Source organism: Gopherus evgoodei, chromosome 3, assembly GCF_007399415.2.
Source record: "Gopherus evgoodei ecotype Sinaloan lineage chromosome 3, rGopEvg1_v1.p, whole genome shotgun sequence".
Taxonomy (NCBI): domain Eukaryota; kingdom Metazoa; phylum Chordata; order Testudines; family Testudinidae; genus Gopherus; species Gopherus evgoodei.
In genome coordinates, this window is record NC_044324.1 from 121,383,445 (window position 1) to 121,405,222 (window position 21,778).

The window sequence follows — 21,778 nt, forward strand, 5'->3', positions numbered from 1 at the left end:
AATTAAACCAATATTAGCCTATATTAAATGTAATTGTATTTCATTCCTGACTGTTCTTCAGGCTTTTACAGATTCAAAGAAATCTACTGTGGAAAAAGACCAGTTAGGCAATTGAGTCCTTCCCTTGCCGATATCAGATTGTTCTCTGCTTTGTCCAATCTTTAAATGAGGCTTCCATCACTTTCTTCTTTAGGCCTTGGGATTGCCTGACCACATATTGATAATTATGAACTAATATTCAAATGTTTTGTGATATAAACCAATGGATTGAGATAAGACTATTTAATTCCTTGCACTCAGGATCCAGAAGCAAGATTGAAACACAGATCTCCAGAGAGGCTCGGCTAATAAAATAACTTATTTTACTGTTCTCTTTCTATTCTATTTCCCACTGCTGTGATGACCTTCATTAAGCATCTGATGTATTGCATTTTGTTAAGTATTTAAAATATAACACAACCAGACCATTTTTGACTTGTGTGTTCAACCCAGCAATCTCATATTGCACAATCACTGTGTAACCTTCATTACCATTGATACTGACACCAACATTTTCCAACATGAATGTCTAAAATTAGGTTCCTAAATCCATGTTTAGGGACCTAAATAAAAGTGGCCTGATTTTCAGAGTTGCTGAATCTCCCAGAACTCCCACTGAGGTCAGTGGGATCTGCAACAGTTTACTTATTAATCAAGCCACTTAATTAGCTACCTAAATATGGATTTGGGTTCCTAATTTAGTCACTCAAGTTTGAAAATGTTGCCTTACATTTTGAAAGCTACAGTATGGTTACAGAACTCTGAGTCCTCTCCCCCTTCAAATAAAGCCTCAAATGTAATGTGAAAAGCATGACATTAGTTTAATCAGTTCTAATTCAGTCTGTTTCTGGTTAATTTGTATATTATCACTGTGTTTTGTAGTAACACTTCTGTCTGTATCTGGTATATAGGATAATTTGTTACTAATGTATAGTCATAATTAAAGCTGGGCAGATAGTGTAAAAATTGGCAGGCATTTATTTTATTTTTAAATTATTTCACTTTAACTAGGTTTATGCAGTTAACAAGGCAATCTGTCCCCTTTAAGGGTCCATGGTCTGCCAGCCTTGTATCCAAGGGTTGGTCCCTTTAAGAACAGTTGTTCTGAGTCCTTTAGTACCCTGGAAGGATCACAGGATCAAGCTGGGAATGGGGTTCAGGACAAAGAGCCATGTACTGATTGTACGAGCAAGGCAAGAAATACAAAGTCGGGTCTGTTTCCCAGTCAAGGATGGAGATGGGAAAGAGCTGGTGTAGGTCTCACCACAATGGCCAGGCTCTGGAGTGGAGCCAATGGGACCCCCTGCCCAGAGGGAGTAGGGCAGAATCCCGTAAAGTGTCTGGTGGAGTAAAACCAATGGGGGACTTGTGAGAGGCACAGGAAAAGCACGATAGTCCAGAGAGTCTCCATATGGAGGTCTGTTACCATACGAAGCCCTCACACCAGGAGTAGCTATGGGTAAGATGCCAAATGAACTGGGGAAACCAAGATACAAGGGTGTCTTGGAAAGACTAAAAGGACATGGGTAATCCTGCTGTATGGGTGAAAAATTGAATACATTTATGTCTAATAAAGAGCCCCAAGAAAGGGAAACATGAACTGCAACACATGGAATGAGAGTTAATTGGAGAGTCACAGGGGAAACTGAGGCTGAAGTGATGGTGGTTCTATAGCGTGGTGTGGCTTGTGCTGACTATAGCCATCAACAACCGCATTTGTGTTCATTTTTTGTGAATCTTCTAGTAAAATTGCTTCACTTACACCAATACTTCTGAAAAGTGATTGTGAAGCTCAACTAGCCAAATTTTTGTCAAAAGTGAATTTTAAATCAGAAAATTAAATAATAACTGTGACTGAATGCTCCCATGTAGTCACACCCTACAAACTATTGTAATAAAATGACACAACTCCTCACTGGTTCAAATTGCACCCCAGAATGTCGTCATAATGTGGATTTCAAATATTACATTCCAATTTCAAAATGTATGTTCTTGCTGATTAGGTTTAAAAGTTATCCAGGTAGGGAACAGAGAAAACATCAGATGACATGATATTGCTGAACAGAGGATGAATTGCACATTTCAAATTCAAATATGTACTGATTAGTTATGATCTGAAGATCAAGAATTATTTGCTGAAAAAATTAAGTAATAATTTCAAATAATGAATAGCTCACTTCCAATCTTTGTAGACTGTTTTGCACACAGAGCAATTTATAAGAAAAAATAGTCAATTATTTGTCCCATTCTAGTGTTAATAATTTTTATTTGTCTCTGAAGAAGGGACTGGAATCAGTTTGGTTTGTCTTCTCTGCCACCTGTTTCTAGATTACACATCATCTAATATTTATTAGCTAGTCTTAGCTTTCCCACTTGCTTAAATTGCAGTAAGAAATTTTTATCCATAAACTTTTGGCATTTTGATGGATACCCCAAGATTAGAGTTGGTAGTGGATTTTTTCTGCTTTCTGATTTTGTTTCTGCCATTTGATTTGAATATATCCATTAATTACAACTGGATATTTGACCTGAGGTAGCAAGCCATGGGCATTTGGTATTAGCTTCTTAAACAATCCCATCCATTTTCCAATGGGTAATCACAATATTTCATCCTCTGTGTTTCAATAGGCCAGCAGGATCAAATATGGATCTTACTGATTATCCACTGCCTTTTGAAGCAGATTCTTAACTATCTATATACAGCTTCCTCAGCTAGTTTATATAGAATAGTGTGGTCTAAAATTATTTGTCCCAGGTTTTCAGCAAACACAATTGGTTTGTGCATTACTACAGTTGCATTTACAATGGTACTAATCACTCATGGGTACAACTGTGAAAATGTTGGCAAATATATATAAACTAACATTTCTTTGCAAACTGCTGGAACATGCTACTAGCTTATGGTGGACTGTTATTTATAAGTTTGTCTCAGATGCCAGGACATAGAAATTGATTTTCTCCAAATAATGACCATCTCTCTTCTGTTGTTTTCTGATCAGTTAATCTCAAAGTATACTAATTAGAATAGTCAGCCAGAACTGGGTAATCAGTAGGCCTTAAAAGTTAAGAAATCACCTCCTACCCTTGCCAAATTTGTTCTGGAATGTTGTACAGGTGTTTGGTGTTCTGTGACTCACATTTGTCACATCTATCATTCTTTGAGACTATATCAGTGGTGCCTGTATTCATACTTCACAAAAAATAGCATGTCTTTGTTTGGTCTTTTCTCTGCCAAAATACACACTATAGGTGTAATATTTCTACCAATACTTATGTTTCTGTTGTTTTTTTAATGTATTGCTGTTATTTTATCATGATTGCTTCATTCTGATGCTAGACACTTTTGAAGTTATGAGTAATCTTCCTTCTAGCCTTGTAAAACATATAATTGTGGATCTGTAAGACCAAGGGCCTGCAGAAGAATTTAAATTTGACTGCTTTTTGGGAGGCATGTCAAACAAACACATATTATATGCATTAAACCATATCAACACACATACCTATACCATATGCATAGAAATAAACAGCAGTACACTCACCATTTCAATGAAATCACACTGGAAGGAATTATAAATGTGTAGGGCCAATTTTCATAACTTACATATGGCCCTGTAATGAGGTGACATGGAGCTGCACCTCCCTAAACGTGGCTTGGGAGAGGATTGTGCTGGAGGAGACATAATCCTTCCTGGAGCTCCCTGACATGGAGGAGCCAGTCCCTGGATGGTGCATTACACTCCCCTTTCTGAGCCCTAATCAGCCATGCTGGCCAGTTCAGTGAGGAGGGGCAGGACCATAGCCACATATCAACTCGATTTGTAGTGAATAGCACCCTGGGAGGATTGCAGTGGTGCATGGCATTTTCATAGGTGGAGGCATCAAGGAAAGGATCATTGTGCCTTCCTGCAGAGGCCCAGGGCACAGTCTCACTGCATCTGATTAATTAGTGAGTCAGCAACCTCTGACACCCATTCCCCTCATGGATGTTTCAGCTTTACTTGTGGCACTGTTGTACTGTATATGCAAGTCTAATTTTGCAGAACCTTTGCCACTAAGCTCTTAAATCCATAATGTGCTCCATCACTGGAAATTTTTAAATCAAGATTGAATTAGAGCATGTCTTTCCCGAATTAATTCCTCTTTGGATGTTTTTCTGAAAGTCCCATTTCCAGTGTTACAGACTTCAAATCAATGCTTACATAATGTGATATGGGGGATTGAGAGACTACATTTAAATATATTTTTTTCACTGCTTCTGTGGCCCAGTGAGAGAGAACCCTGCTTGCACTTATATCTGTTTTTCCTCCCTTTGATAACTAAAGCATAATGTGGAGATCCTGAAACAACCTACCAAGGATTTTTTAGGACACTTTTGGTGCCCAGCTGTTTAAGTTTGTTTAAAATGGATATCAAGCTCATTACTTTTAGGCATCAGTCATCTGTTGCAAATGTATACAGATGAAGCAAATATGGTATTTCCTGAAGGTTAAGTACATATTTTTGGTAAGAGTCAGAGTTATACTCTGGTATGCTTTAAACACTGAATTTATCATTGAGGAGGAGGAAGAGGAGAGAGGAAGTGTAGTTAAAAAGTCAAAAACCCTCTAAATTCAAGCAACTGAATCCAGGAATTAGAAGAGCTATTAGGTATTCATTCAACTTTGCTAGTAAAAATAATATATACTCTAGCACATATAAATATCATAGGTAACTTCTATTTGAGGAGGTTTAATTGAAAGACCTGCATTTGAATTGCTTCCTGTTTTCTTTGAAACTTAGTTTTAAAAGAAAGGCATTATTATAATTGTGGTTAAATGGCAACATTTTCCAATAGGTACTATACAGTTATCTGAGAGTACCTAATATTTCTTCATACTTAGAATAGAAAATATCAAAAGCATCACTACTACTACTACTACTTCTTCCCCTTTCCCAGCTAACTGAGATTGGGTTGCTGGATCAGTCTTTTCCAGGCTCACTCCTCATCCATTCCATCTTCCTTTACACCATCTAATCCATTGTTTTCTTGGGCATCCTCTTGATTTCAACCCATAAACTCTAGTCTCAAATGCCTCCCTAACAGGATTCACTTCATCTACCCTTTGTACATGCCCATGCCATCTCAGCCTCCTTTCTGCAGCTTCTCTCTAAACCACAGACATAGGTCTCACTCCTGATGACCTCATTCTACATGTGATCTAGCAATGTCACCCCTCATTGTCCTCAAGCATCTTATTTCAATGGCATCAAGCCTTTTCTTGTGCCTCTCTTTGGTTGCCCATATCTCTGATCCTTCTAGAATTGCTGGTCTTAGCATGGTTTTGCATAGGTGCCGTTTATCTAGTTTAGGCATCCAGCTGTCATAAATCACTCCACTTGTCTTGTGCCAGACTTTCCCCATGCTCAGCAGCTTTACTTGTAGTCCTAAATCAATTTTCTTCATTTGCAGCTAACCAGTCCCCAAGGTAGTTAAATACAGAAATCTGATTTAGGCACCCGCCATCAGTGTTGATAGGAGTATTACTACTGGTTACTATAATTCTGCCATAACTTTTAAGGGGGAAATAGAGCTAACATAATTGCATTAATATAAGAGAGTCTATCAGCTTGGGAAAATAAGAACAATTTGGAATATGGAAATGAAAGTAAGAGAGAGGTTTCGTTTCCAGACAACATGCAAATGAAGTCTGCAGCCTTCCTAACTTCATTTATAGTTTCACAAGCACTACAAGATTTCAGAAGTTTAGTATGTTTCAAAACTCAGGGCAGAGTCTGCAGATTGTAAAATTTTGTCACCCAGAAGAAAGCTGTGCCAAAGGACAGACCTCTTTGATGAACTCTGGACAGTGTTGTATTATTTTTTTAGGTTGGTGATATGCCATGCAGAAGGCCTCCTGCAGGGCTAAAGAAAATATACTATTTTTTTAAATAACTGACCCTTTTACAGCTTTGACAGGTAAGGGTGTTTCAACCAATCAAAAAGATAATAAACATGTAATACCAATGACTGGACTGTTTTATCTGTAGTATAGTTTTTTTTAGATAGTAGCTAAATAACCCATCTTCCCTCATTCTCTGACATCTTTTACTAATCACATGAACTCACCTCAGTCTCTCAGCATGGTCAGTTTTCTCCTCAACCTGCTTACCTGCTGCCCAGGAAGTGACATCAAAGTAGGAAGCAGAGGGGTAAACTATTACATCAAGGGACTATTCTTGTTGCTAGACGACTACAAGGACAATAAGAAGGACTCCTGTCTGGGATCAGAGCCCAAGCTAATACTAAATATTTATTGTCAGTAATATTTTGGACTTAGAGTACATTTCATCTAAGGGTTTGATAGCAGTTTATATATTTATTAGTAAAACTTCACAACAGCCTGGCAAGGTAGATCAATATTTTTCTTATTTCACAGATGCTAAACTGAGCTATGGAGACTCCAAAGTCACAGAGACAGTCAGTGGCTATCAGCAAGAGAGCCTACCAGCCCGGGCTCCCAATCCCCTGCTCTAATCACTAAATGGCAATCCTTCCCTTTCCTTTCATATTCGGGTAGTTACAGCTAGAGTTGGCTCTTCCATCTAACAGAACAAGCAGTAACTTGGAGAACCAAAATATTAAGAACAGAAAAAGATTTGGTAGTTGAGCATACAACTGCAGGCTGGACGAGATAGACAATTAGTGGTTTTCACAGAGAAGAACCTATTGTCACCACAGTCTCATCCTTCTGCAATAGTCTGACTGTATTTGGGAGATGGACATAATTGCCTCAGAGTAATGACTACCTCTCAGTACACTTTGGAAATGAAGATCTAATTGAGGCTTTATTGTTATTGTTAGTAATGAATTGGATGCACTTAAGACTTTAAAAAAGAAATTTGATATGATGAGCATTTGTTGTAGAGAATAATGTACTTTCTCTACACTGATATGCATTTCTTGTATTAATCACACTAAAATAACTTAGTATCTATAGTACTCATTGCAATGACAATGGAAAACCTATAACATTAATATATTATTGGCCTGTTCATAGATTTATCCCTGTTTCATATCTATATATCTTATACTAGCTAAAACAGATCAATAAAATATTAATTATTTTAAAGGATTCCCGCTGTCATTGCAATATGAATTCTATAGGTACTAGGATACTTTAATACAAGAAATGCACACTTGCATAGGTGTGTGCATGTATATCTCTATCTATACACACACACACATATATAGATATAGGTAGGTAAATGTACTTTATACTAGTGTGCACTTCATGTGTGTGTATGTGTATCTTACATTATATAAAATTGGGATACATCCAGGAACAGATGAATATATTTAATAGTGTAAGAGGGGAAGAAGTGGTGATACATGTAAAACATATTAGAAGGACTTGGTTACTTTTAGGATTAACTGTTAATGAGTATCATGGGATAGCTGTGTTAGTCTGTATCCACAAAAACAACAAGGAGTCCAGAGGCACCTTAAAGACTAACAGATTTATTTGGGCATAAGCTTTCGACAGTTTTGTTAATGAGTACACAGAAAGGAAAGAGTTTTAAGGAACTAGCAACTAAAAGAGAAATGTAGGGTGGCCAACCTTTTCTGATCTACATGCCTAAAGATAAGATGCTAAATCCATATTTAGGCATCCAAATAAGAGGCTTGCATCTTTTTCAAAGGTGCAGAATATGCAGAAATCTCATTAAATCAATGGAGGATTCAGGTATCTGTACCTTTCATAATTGAGCAACTTTTTATTTAGATGCCTAAATAATGATTTAAGGGGTCTAAGATTAGGCACCAGGTTTGAAAATTGTGGTCAGGGTGACTTTCTAGAGGATTGGCTAAAAGAAAGGGTAGAGAAAGAAAAAATATTTTAGCGAGACTTTCTGCCAGTCATTTTTTTCTGATCATATTGTTGCCACAATGTGAGATTAATTTACTATCCATTTATATCAGATCCTCTGTGATGTGCGGGGTTAGTGCTGCAGAGCGTTGTTGCTGCTGCAGTGTTAAGGCTCCTAAGTGCTGCTGTTTCTGGATGTCAGCTGCGCTAGCAGAGAATTCCGCTTATCAATTCACCAGACCTCAATCTTAACCATAAAGACAGCCTACAGGCTCGGTTTTGTGGCAAAGTTGCTCAGTCAGGTTTATTGCTGACATAGCACTGTATTAGCACCCCATAAGAGCTACTGGTACGTTACCACATAGGAGAGCAAAGTTGCCCCTCCTATGACTTTTCCTTTTACGCATCAGTACAAACAAGTTACATATTACATTCCAGACATTGTTAGTTACAACCCTTATCCTTGTACCTGTTCGTTCAAACAAAACATCCTTCTCCTGTCATCCCATCCTTACCTGAGGGATTGGTGTGTTTACACAATTGCCTGAGAGACCTGTGTGTGTTTTTGTACCATCTTTTCCAGTCAGTTATGTGTTTACTTTGGTACTGGCTAATACCTAATGTGGTGTTATTTTGCCAAGATGAGGCCTACTCTGGCTCACAGCCTTTGGTTCACACTGTTTGCTATTCCTAGGACTTCAGCAAGGCCTATGGTGTGAAACCTTAAGATATTTGTATGTTGTTACTTCCCATTATTTTCAGATACATTATGTAGCCAGCACATCACTCTGTGTATCAGATACTCAAGAGGAGCTAGCTGGATAGTACTTGCACAAACCAGTGTAGTAATGGCAGTGCAGTGTTGGACTGTCCAGGAGAGAACATGAGGAGTCTGCCTCCCAGAGCTCTCCACTAGATGGGGAAGCGTGCACATTGCTCCACCGCTTCATGGAGTACTGCACTGTTTGGTACATGGTGGGAAGAGGGGGTAGATAACAGAGCCTTGGCTCCCCTTCATCCCCGTCCCTATGCTGCTTCATACTCCTCTAGAGGAATTAGGAGGGAGCTGTCCCAGAACCTTGCCAGCACAGGAGCTGGAAGGTCCTTGCATAGGCCAGCCCAGCATGGAAGACTCCTTGTTGTCTCACTGCACACCATACAAGGATCTAGCCCTTAACTGTGCTTCCAAAATAGTTCCATTTTTTAATAGCTCATTTGTACATAGCCTAATCTCAGACATCCTCACTTAAGTAGCTGAAATGGATTCTGATTAGGACTGTCACTTAATCATGGTTAACTCATGCAATAAACTGAAAAAAATTAATCAGAATTAAAAAAATCACGATTAATCACAGTTTTAATCACACTGTTAAACAATAGAATCCCAATTGAAATTTATTAAATATTTTGAATGTTTTTCTACATTTTCAAATATATTGATTTCAATTACAACACAGAGCTCACTTTATATTATTATTTTTATTAAAAATATTTGCACTGTCAAAATAAAAAACAAAAGAAATACCTGTAATATTTTTCAGTTCACGTAATACAAGTACTGTAGTGCAATCTCTTTATTGTTAAAGTGCAACTTACAAATGTAGATTTTTTGTTACATGTCTGCTCTCCAAAACAAAACAATGTAAAACTTTAGAGCCTACAAGTCCACTCAGTCCTACTTCTTGTTCAGCCAATCACAAAGACAAACAAGTTTGTTTACATTTATGGGAGATAATGCTGTTGGCTTTTTATTTACAATGTCACCTGAAAGTGAGAACAGGTGTTTACATGGCACTTTTGTAGCCAGCATTGCAAGGTATTTATGTGCCAGATATGCTAAACATTCATATGTCCTTCATGCTTCAGTTACCATTCAAGAGGACATGCTTCCATGCTGATGATGCTCGTTTAAAAAAATTATGCATGAATTAAATTTGTGACTCAAATCCTTGGAGAAGAAATGTATGTCTCCTGCTCTGTTTTACCCACATTCTGCTATAGATTTCATGTTATAGCGGTCTCAGATGATGGCCCAGCACAAGTTCATGTTAAGAACGTTTTCACTGCAGATTTGACAAATGCAAAGAAGGTACCTATGTGAGATTTCTAAAGATAACCACAACACTTGACCCAAGGTTTAAGAATCAAAGTGCCTTCCAGAATCTGAGAGGGATGAGGTGTGGAGAATGAGAAGTCTTAAAAGATCAACCACTGAAAAAGAAAATCAACCTTCTGCTGGTAGCATCTGACTCAGATGATGAAAACAAACAGGTATCGATCTGCACTGCTTTGGATTGTTATCAAGCTGAATCTGTCATCAGCATGGACACACATACTCTGGAATGGTGTTTGAAGCATGAAGGGACATATGAATCTTTAGGCATCTGGCACATAAATATCTTGTGATGCCAGCTACAACACTGCCATACTAATGCCCGTTCTCACTTTCAGGTGACATTGTAAACAAGAAGTGGGCAGCATTGTCACCTGTAAATGTAAACAAACTTGTTTGTCTGAGAAATTGGCTGAACAAGAAGTAGGATTGAGTGGACTTGTAGGCTCTAAAGTTTTACATAGTTTTATTTTTGAATTCAGGTTTTTTTTGTACATAAATTTGTACATTTTGTACATAATTTGTAAGTTCAACTTTCACGATAAAGAGATTGCACTATAGTACTTGTATGAGGGGAAATGGAAAAATACTATTTTGTGTTTTTACAGTGCAAATATTTGTAATAAAAAATAAATATAAAGTGTACATTTCGTATCAGTGGTAGGCAACCTGCAGCCTGAGGGCCACACGTGGCCCATCAGGGTAATCCACTGGCAGGCCACGAGCCACAGGGGTGTGCTGGCCACCACTTTCCGTAGCTCCTAATGGCTAGGAACAGCAAACAGCAGCCACTGGGAGCTGCGGGCAGCCATGCCTGTGGATGGTCAGTGTAAACAAACTGTCTCGCAGCCTGCCAGCAGATTACCCTGACAAGCCACGTGTGGCACGCGGGCTGCAGGTTGCCCACCACTGCTTTGTATTCTGGGTTGTAACTGAAATCAATATATTTTTAAATGTAGAAAACATCCAAAATATTTAAATAAATGGTATTCTTCTATTATTTAACAGCACGATTAATCACGATTCATTTTTTTTAATCACTTGACAGCCCCAGTTCTGATTGTTAAATTCCTATGTTGTCCATGCACAAGGCATTTCAATCTTGGAAGGGCTGCAGACTGGGTAGTAGAAGAGGCATCATTTCCATGGCCCATCCAGGTCCCAGTGCCTCTGCTGATACTGTTAGCAAAGGTGCTAACTGCGATAGAAGTTTTTGTAATCTCTGCTAATTGGCCCAAAATCACCAAGGTGCTTTGTGTCTCACTGAACAGCCAGCAGATGGTAATGGTTTTTGGACACTAATAAACGTTTGAACTAATGACTACAGCTGGGCAAATAATTTGTAGCAGTTTATTCAATACATCTTGACTTCTTTTCCAGATCATAAGTGGTCTATGAACAGATTGTGATTTTTATTAAATGAATGTGGTGGTCAGAATTATTTGCTGATAATTTCACTTGGGTATGTATTAAGCAGAGACCCAGTTGGAAGATTTACACAACCCCCTTCTCTTCCTCCCAAATTCTTTCCTCCTGTGAATCGTCATTGAGGACTGCAAACAAATAATTATTCATGCCCTAAATTCCTATTGTTTGTTGATTGGGCTTTTGCTATCTTTACCTTAGGTGTTTGACCATAATTCCCTTCTAGTCATAATTTTAATTTTAATTTTAATAGGAGTATAGTTTCTTAGTAATTCGAGTTGATAGCAAACATGATTTGCATGGTGTCCAATATGCTCCAGGATAAAGCTACTTTCTTATCTACCTCATCTATTGTTAGACTAAATTCATCCTTGTCTGTAAAGTGCTGTGCAAGCAACTGATAGAAGATCCTATGGGCCTGATTAGCAAACATTGAAGTCAAAAGAAAGATTCCCAGTGACTTTAAGGAAGTTGGATCAGGCCCTAAATTAAGTGGCCTCTCTCTTCCTCCTCTACTATATAAATTCTATTATATGCATAGTGGTTCCTATGCCCATTGTGTGCAAACAGAACATTTTTTTTATCTTGAAGAAAAAGGATTGGCAAAAGCAACAAATAAAACCAGGACTGTGATTAAAAAAAACCCACTCAAAACAGCACTGAAACAACTTAAAAGAAGATCAACGCTACTAGAAATAGCATAAAGAAGAAATTTTAGGACACTTTAATCCTTCAAGGTCATTCTAAAGATAATGACCTAATTAAAGTGTTTTCAATTAATCCAGTACTCACATGGTTTACCAGAAGCTAAATCACAATTCTTTACTTACAAAGGTGAAAGCTAAAGCTTCTAAAAAAATAACAAAAACACCTTTTATTTTAATGTTGATTCAGACACTTTCAGGTGCTCAAATTAGCTATAAAGTGCCACAGGATTCTTTGCTGCTTTTACAAATTAGCTAGTGTGCACTAATGATCTTTTGTCACAGGGTGAGGGGGGAAGGTGAAGCCCACATGTCACACAATAAAATGATCACTAGTTTTTCTGAGAGGTGTCTCTGCTTATTAAATGTTGATATACAGGTGCAGGTAAAAATGACAACCTTACAACTTTTAAAAATCACGAATAGAATGTTTTATCTCTTTCATGAAAGCACTGTGATTAAAAAGCTGCTCTCTAAAGATTTAAAAGAGGATAAATTAACATCTGAGTTTTATCTCTAGCACAAAGAGATGAACAAAATTGCTTGTCCTCAATTTGTTAGCAATAACATTTTCTGTGAGTAGTTGTCTGTGCCACAGATTTTTCACAAACTCAAATGCGTAATGTACATGAACTTATAATGAAGAAATAGAATTAGATGGACAGGTGGCTTCACACAGAAATCAAGTAGGTTTTTGGGAGATATCCCCTTTTGTCCAAAAGACTGATAAGTGGATTATTAATTATAATACTAGGTCTTCAGATATTTCTAGTTGAAATACAATTATTTCCATAAATTAAAACCAGGGAAGGCAATAGATTCCCCAGAGTTAAAGCTCCCAGCAGAGCACCAGTGCAAAACTTATTTTGATGCTTTTGTTAGTCAAAAACAAACAAGCAGTCCTCATTCTCTCCAATGTTACAGTTAATGCTATTTACCAATGAGATTTAACTCTGAAAGTCATGAGAAAATTGAGCACATACATTTCCATATTAAAAGTCTTTTTAAAAGACTCTTTTAAAATATTTGCAAGTTGTCTCATGTGTCTTCCTCTATCATCCTGACCAATACTTTATCTCAGAAAATTTGAAACACATAGATTTTGACATTGGCTCCTGCAAGAAGCAGTCTTCTAGAGCAGGGATAGCAAAAAATTTGTTAAATTATTTCTCTTCTCCTTCAGTTTCACGAGACTATCCTGCTTTCACTCTCCTAAACCACTTCTCCAGGTTGCAGGGCAGTTTGTCTCAGGTCCCCCATTTGTGAGCCCCACTCCCCAAATGAAGTGGCATTGAAACCTGGTGCACAGGGTAATAGAGCAACTCAAGTTTGGACCAGCTATCCCTCTGTGTCTATCTAAGGAGGCATGGATGGAGCAAATTTGACAGGCATTATGTATCCCGCTTTAGCCACTTGAAATGTTGGGAGCTATTGTTTTACTGATGAAGAGAGGAAGCTCAGGCTGATGCCACATTAGGGCAGAAACCACTATGCAGCTAAGCAGGCTTGAAGCTCTACTCTGACATTCCCTGGGCCATTTTGCTCTCCTGTCTGCATCTCCACTCTGAGAGCTACTTGAAAGCTCTAAACTGGGTCTCAGTGAACTGCAGTGCAGAGCCTCACTCCCTTAAAGCTTTCTTACAAAGACGGATGAAGGCAATACTCACCTTGCACTAATAGAAAAGGAAGGTAAAGTAAGTGGCATTTGTATGGTGCTTCTGTTCCAATGTGCTAATCCACAGACAAGGCACATTTAAATACAATCGATATTGTTGCCTGCTGGGTAGAAATATAATCAAATCCCTCACTGAAGTTGGATGAGATAATTTTCTAGATCATGTGATACTTCTTGCATGCGGTACATGTTCTAATGTATCTGCGCTGACCTGAAATATATATTATAACTTCACAGGGTATAAGATATGTAGATTTTCTATGTGCTTACTTGTAACGTTTCTATTCTCACTATGTTTCTGGTGACATGACTGTGTTGGCCATGTGCTGTTTGAATGGAAACTGTGTCGCTGCTGCGATGTGGAAACTAGAAGAAATGTTGCATCTCTGAAATATAGCCCTGGCTGCAGCTGCAGGCGGTTGGTGCTCGTAATAATGGTGAAATCCACTGCAGCATGAGAAACACATGACTTGCTTCCAGCACTTTGTGACCTTTACAACACTATTTTCTTTGCCATACCAACCAATTATTACATGGCTCATTCTTGTACTTGGGAATCAGAATACTGCAGAATAGCTATTGAAACTAGACACTCTTACCAATATAAATGGGACCCTTTCACTAATGGGGGCCCATGCCCAAGGGAACCCAGGTATTTCTGTTTTTGAAATATCATTCTGACATGTCACCAGGTAACATGTCTGAGCTGTGATGGTGAGGGAGGTAAGTGGGGGAAATGCCTGCCTTATCAGAGCACCTTCCTCAAGGGGCTTGGCTACACTCGAAACTTCAAAGTGCTGCCGCGGCAGCACTTTGAAGTGTGAGTGTGGTCACAGCGCCAGCGCTGGGAGAGAGCTCTCCCAGCGTTGCACGTACTCCACCTCCTCATGGGGATTAGCTTGCAGCGCTGGGAGCCGCGCTCCCAGCGCTGGGGCACTGTTTACACTGGCGCTTTGCAGCGCTGTAACTTGCTGCGCTCAGGGTGGTGTTTTTTTCACACCTCTGAGTGAGAAAGTTGCAGCGCTGTAAAGCGCAGTGTAGCCAAGGCCACATGCTGCTTCATTGTCCGCTTTGAAGATAGGACAATGCCTACACTAGGAAAAAAGGTGTACTTTAAACATGTTACAGGTCAGATAGCTCCCTTCCGATGGCTTTACTTGACATGCTAACATACATTACAACTCCCTCATTCACACTAGAATTTTAACACATCAGTTAACACATGGTAGCTCTCACATCTTTTTTTCCTAATGGAACCAAAGAACTTCCATGGACAAAAAGAAATTGGATGGCAGAGATTAGACATTGGGTAGGGTGGGTCAGTATGACTCAGGAGAGTGGGAATAAGATATGGAGGCTTTCAGTTTTGGCTGATAGCTTTTCAGTAGTTCATGACAGAAAATAGTGGCAATAGTCTACTTCCTATTGGATTGGTGTTTGCATCCCATGAAACACCACCAGGATCAGGACCTTCCTTGACAGCGTCCTGAAAGTCAGTGGTTCAGATCTGAAGGTCACATGTGGGCAAAACTTTCACTGCTATGTTGTGTCTGTTCTGTGGAGAAAGACTTCAATGCCTGTTAATCCAGCACCTTTTACACTTCACTCACATAAAAAATCTTTGGGTATCAAGACCTTCTATTCATTGTCCACAGCAATCCAACATGGCACACGTGGACTAGTGTTTTAAAGTGTTGTATTACTATAAACAATAGTTTATCAATTTTTCTGCAGTGAGTATGGGAGTTCTTTTCAGTATCTTTTTAAGATTCTGCTGATTTAGATTTGTTTATTTGAACAGAGCTTTCTGCATGAGTTTGAATTTTTTTTTGAAATTTTTTCCTGTCCCAAAACAGGACGAAAAGTCAAAAATCTAAAATTTTCACAAACAAATAATCCAGAAAAAAATTGGATGAGATCAATTGAAACATTTAGTTTCAATAATTTCAAAACATTTTTATTTTTAACTTTTTTAAAATATAAATTAAAATTTCAAAACAAAGTTGTTTCTAATCAATAAATACATTTTTCCTCTCAAAGTTTCAGTAGTTTCCAAAAAAATTTTTTTTTTAATTGTCAAATCAGGAGATTTGTTGAAAACAGCCCTTTCTTGCAAACAGTCTTGACAAATTCACATTTTCAAACAAAAAAAAATTGTTGGGAAATTCCAAACCAGTTTTATTGTTTATGCTTCAAAAGTATTTAAGAGAAATCAGCTAGCTAACGTTTTGAAAAATCATGTAAATCTCCCTCTTTATTCCATGAGTACCTGCAATTATTTAATTTCTGTCTTATGGTAACGTTTTTTTTTTCTTATTGTTGTAGGCAATGAGAGTTTAGAAGAAAACTATGTCCAGGACAGTAAAATGGGATTTGTCATCAATGCTATCTATGCTATGGCACATGGCCTGCAAAATATGCATCATTCCCTTTGCCCAGGACATGTTGGGCTGTGTGATGCCATGACGCCCATCGATGGTAGCAAACTCTTGGAATTCCTCATAAAGTCTTCGTTCATTGGCGTTTCAGGAGAGGAAATTTGGTTTGATGAGAAGGGAGATGCCCCTGGAAGGTAAGGAGCTAATTCATGTCAGTGAATTAAAGCAAAGAATTGTGTTACTACAGCTAGAAAAACTAAAGCATGCAGAAACTGTCAGAAATTGGGGTATATGGGTGAACTTAGCCTTGTCAATGGGTGACAGATACTGGATGACCTATTGATGGCTACAGCTTGTAATGGGACTGGAGTTACAATAGGGTGTGTAACCCTTTCTAGTGTTTCTGGAGAGAGGAGGCCACCTATCTTACAGAACTTCTGAGTTTGAGTTACCATTGGGGTTTCAGCCTCAAAGCTTTTCTGAGTAATTATAAGATGATCCAGTTGCATGACTTGTACTAAAGTGTTTCAGCTCGGTGAGTTTGAGCCTGAGTCTCCCCTCACTCACACCAGTGTCTATCAAAAGCTACTTCATTTAGGTCAGTAGAGTAACACAGTTGTTACACTGATGTGAGTGGGAGGAGACGACGTTCTGTGAATGTCTGATCAATGGCATTGCACAAAGAGAGTGCCCTGAATAAATGAGACTTCACAGTTTGGCAGATAGCTTCAGAGAATGTCTGCAAGAGCCAATGTCATCATAAAATGTCTTTAGTTCTTGCTTCTCTTATTAACACCTTAGGTTATTAAAACTGAAATTTTATTTTTCACCTTTTATTCTTTGTGCTCTTGGTCAGTTAGTTCCCACTCCAGCCCACCCCATCACCTCATTCATCAGCCCTATGCTGTGCATTTTGTCTGGATTTCTTCAGCCAAAAAGACCTGTAGACTAGGCCAGATTTTAAGAGTTAGGGGCCAGTAATTGCCTTACATACTTACAGTCAACATACCTGGACAAATACAGCTACACCTTAAGACCATTTAGAAACTTAAATTGATGCATAATGCAGCTGTCAGTCTATGCTGTAATTCTTCATACTGGAACATACTACACCTGTTCTCTGTAGTTCATATTGGCTACCAGTTAGTTTCTGGTGTTCATTTAGATCTGCTAGTCCTTACATTGTTTGGGATCTGGTTACCAGAGAGACCACCTCTCTCCTCACACAATGCTGCTGCAGCAGTGGGGCTACAGTTTACAGCCCTCAGTTTAAAAAGGAGAGGGTTTATGACAGGATATTTCCACGAGTGGTTCTGGACTCTGGAACACATTCCTGTCACCCCTTGATCTATTGCAAGGTTCATCTCCCACTTCTTCCCCTTCCTCCCCCATTCCTCTCCTACCCCTCCCCCCAGTTTCTGTTCGTAGGAGAGGTTTAGAATTTGGATGGATTGGATCAGAGTGGGTTTTCTTTTGCTGCTAACTTATATTTTAACGGTTGGGTTGATGAGCATGGACAAGAATCTTTTTGGATTTTATCCTTAGTTTTCCATATATTTCATACGTGTACCAGTATATATTGCTCACAGGATAGGCAATTTAGATCAATAAATAAAAAGTATCAGACATTTGGATACATCCAGGAATTTAGGCCTATGCAAATTTGCACTTTCAGTGGTGCATCCTTGACTTCGAAAATATGTCCCAGTGTTTCTACAGTACAGAGGAAAGGTCCTTGACTTGTGTAGATGAATGTACAGTAGCATTTCATCAATGCCAACATGTCTCCATACCTTAATGAAATATAAAGCTCCATTCTGTATTCAACACTTTGTCAATTAAATAAAGCAAAGAGCACTGGAACAGAACAGATTGCCTTTTCTGTGACCTTTTGTTTACAGGGATAGATGAGGAGACTGTGTCCCTGGGGAAAAATGAGATTTTAATATTTCCGCATATATGGGAACCATTCTCAGACTGCGTTGGAGTAACGTTTTAAAGTTTAATAATGTTATTTATTTATATAACAAGAGAAAACAAACAATATTTACTATTATGTTAGCAAATATTCAGTGGCTGAATTTCCCAGCACATTATCAACTGAACTCAAAGTAACATCTTAAGCTGTAAAACCCACAACTTGCGAGCGGCCCACCAAAATCAAGTGAGCTGTCAGTGCATTTCTGGTCATTCAAGTAAAAGGCTTTTCAGCTTTAGGGTACGTCTACACTATGAGATTATTCCGATTTTATAGAAACTGTTTTTTTAAAACAGATTGTATAAAGTCGAGTGCACGCGGCCACACTAAGCACATTAATTCGGCGGTGTGCGTCCATGTGCCGAGGTTAGTGTCAATTTCCAGAGCGTTGCACTGTGGGTAGCTATCCCATAGTTCCCGCAGTCTCCCCCGGCCATTGAAATTCTGGGTTGAGATCCCAATGCATGATGGGGCAAAAACAGTGTTGTGGGTGATTCTGGGTAAATGTCGTCACTCAATCCTTCCTCTGTGAAAGCAACTGCAGACGATCATTTAGCGCCCTTTTTCCCTGGATTGTCCTGGCAGATGCCATAACATGGAAACCATGGAGCCCGTTTAGCCTTTTGTCACTGTCACCGTATGTGTACTGGATACTGCTGACAGACGCGGTACTGCTGTGCTACACAGCAGCATTCATTTGCCTTTGCAAGGTAGCAGAGATGGTTACCAGCTCTATTGCACTGTCTGCTGCTTTGGAAATTGGTGATGACGGTTACCAGCCCTATTGCACCGTCTGCTGCTGTCATGGGTGATCCTGGCTAGCCTCGCTGAGGTCGGCCAAGGGCACATGGACAAAAATGGGAATGACTCCCCAGGTCATTCCCTTCTTTATGTTTTGTCTAAAAATAGAGTCAGTCCTGCCTAGAATATGGGGCAAGTCTACTAGAGAACCAGAGAGCACAGCCGCTCCGGGTCAGAGCCCCAGACATCTCGCAGATATGATGAGCTGCATGCTATTCTAGGGGTGACCCTGCAACAACCCCACCCATTGCTTCCCTCCTCCCCCAGCCGTCCTGGGCTACCATGGCAGTGTCCCCTCATTTCTGTGATGAAGTAATAAAGAATGCAGGAATAAGAAACACTGACTTTTTAGTGAGATAAAATGATGGGGAGGCAGCCTCCAGCTGCTATGATTTTCCAGGCAGGACAGAATCTCCATTACTCATTAAAGGGTTGGGGGGAGAGAAGCGCAGCCTCCCGCTGCTATGATCATCCAGGCAGTACAGAATCTTCATTTAGACATGAAAGAGGCAGGGAAGAGGAGCTCAGCCTCCAGCTGCTATGATAAGGACGGTTACCAAGCCTATTGCACCATCTGCCTCTCCAGGAGACAAAGCTTAAAGAAGGGAATGACCGGGAGTCATTCCCATTTTTGCCCAGGTGCCCCCGGCCGACCTCACCGAGGCCAGCCAGGAGCACTCACGGGATGATGAGGACGGTTTTCAAGCCTTTTGTACCGTCTGCCATCAGGAAAAGAAGGGGCAGGGATAATGCTGTTCGGCACCGCAGCACCGCATCTACCAGCAGCATGCAGTAGATATACAGTGACATTGAAAAGAGGCGAGAAACAATTTTTTTCCCTTTTCTTTCATGGGGGGTAAATTGACGACATATACCATGAACCACCCGGGACAATGTTTTTGACCCTTCAGGCATTGGGAGCTCAGCCAAGAATGCAAATGCTTTTTGGAGACTGCGGGGACTGTGGGATAACTGGAGTCCTCAGTCCCCCCTCCCTCCCTCCATGAGTGTCCATTTGATTCTTTGGCTTTCCGTTACGCTTGTGATGCAGCACTGTGTTGAGTCTCTGCTGTCGCCTTTGTCTATCATAGCCTGGAGATTTTTTCAAATGCTTTGGCATTTCGTCTTCTGTAACGGAGCTCTGATAGAACAGATTTGTCTCCCCATAAAGCGATCAGATCCAGTTATCTCCCGTACAGTCCATGCTGATCAGAGCTCCACGCTGGGCAAACAGGAAATGAAATTCAAAAGTTCACGGGGCTTTTCCTGTCTACCTGGCCAGTGCATCTGAGTTCAGATTGCTGTCCAGAGCGGTCACAATGGTGCACCGTGGGTTAGCGCCCGGGGTCAATACCATCGAATTGCGGCCACACTAACCCTACTCCAACATGGCAATACCGATTTCAGCGCTATTCCCCTCGGGGAGGAGAACAGATACTGGTATTAAGAGCCCTTTATATCAAAATAAAGGGCTTCGTTGTGTGGATGGGTTCAAGATTAATTCGGTTTAACGCTGCTAAATTCGGTATAAACGTGTAGTGTAGACCAGGCCTTAGTTTGCAGTGTTGTTGTGTAAATAAATAAATAAACCCCTACAAGACCAAAAAGAACAAGATTTCTATCTTGAACACTAACGTTTATATTGTATTTTATTTACAAAATCATTTAACTATTGATGCTTGTAAGCCATCACTGATTGTAACTGTAGACGGAGAGGATTGCATCATCCATAGTTAAGGTTGCCTAACGCTTTCTATTTTCTTATAACTCCATCCAACTTTATCCACTTGTCTGAAATTTTCCTAGACATATTTTCTGCCTTACTCTGAATATATTTTTTAAATTGTTTAATAAAATACTTTGGGCCATTTCTAATAATGAGCATAGAGAAAAACAGGTTCAACTATTTCTCCTCTCTGCGTCCCACCGCCTCTGTCTTTGAAGAGCTCTCATGTTTCCCTGCATGGTAGCAAATGTTTGAGATCTGACAGGATAGTGGGAGAGTCAGAGAATGCCTTTTGCTGTCTCCATGGAAAACAACCCAGACTTGATCAAGTTAAAAGCCTCACTTGGACTTACTCAGCAGAGATTATTGGGGATTTACTGGTAAAATCTCTGAATATTTCATCTGCAGTGAGTATGCCATGAGCCTTCGAAATGATAGTCAAAAGCTAGAGCTCCAGAATGGGAAACGGTAGGGGAGTGGCAAGAATGCAGCCACCCATCTCCCCTCCCCTCACTCCATCTCCCCTTTGACTCAAGGAATGGTGCACCTGATTGGGAGTCAGGAAAATAATGGGTTCTAGTCTTAGAGTTTCTTAACACCTGACTTTGCAGCCTTAAGATTGTTTCATTGTAGCTTATTGCATGTAATATATTATAATAGGTATAATTAGTGCTGCCATATTTAAGGATGAGATTCAACTTCCTTAATTGCCCTCATTTTTCAATGGCTCACAGCTTTCTCAAATTCCTTTTTGGCTGGAAATTTCTCTGCTTTGTTACAGCTGGCTGAGATTTTTTTAAAACAAGTTTGAGACAAACATTGATACCAATGTGTGGGTGGAGGGAAAGAACTCAACAATACCCTAAACCTCATTTCCGCTTATTCAGAGTAGAACTTTTGTGCATGCATATATAGAAAAGAAAAGAAAAGAAAAGAAAAGAAAAGAAAAAATAAACTTCCTGCCCAATTATCTGTTCACTCAGCTTGTCTGGTAGATCTCATTATGACTTAAAACTTCAAAGTCAGTCTTAAAGCTGAAAGCACCGCTAAAACTTTCCACGTCTTAAGATTTTGTAAGAGATTTCCCTTTGC

The 21,778-nt window shown here is 39.4% G+C and overlaps 1 protein-coding gene across 4 annotated transcripts in view; it reads left to right on the forward strand.

The window, feature by feature from the left end:
• GRM1 (glutamate metabotropic receptor 1) overlaps positions 1-21,778 on the forward strand; it is a 295,440-nt gene that overhangs the window by 200,202 nt on the left and 73,460 nt on the right. For all 4 annotated transcript variants that reach the window (XM_030556515.1, XM_030556517.1, XM_030556518.1 and 1 more), the window contains exon 5: positions 16,129-16,375. In XM_030556515.1, coding sequence (XP_030412375.1) covers positions 16,129-16,375 — 247 coding nt within the window. The remainder of the gene's footprint in view (positions 1-16,128; positions 16,376-21,778) is intronic.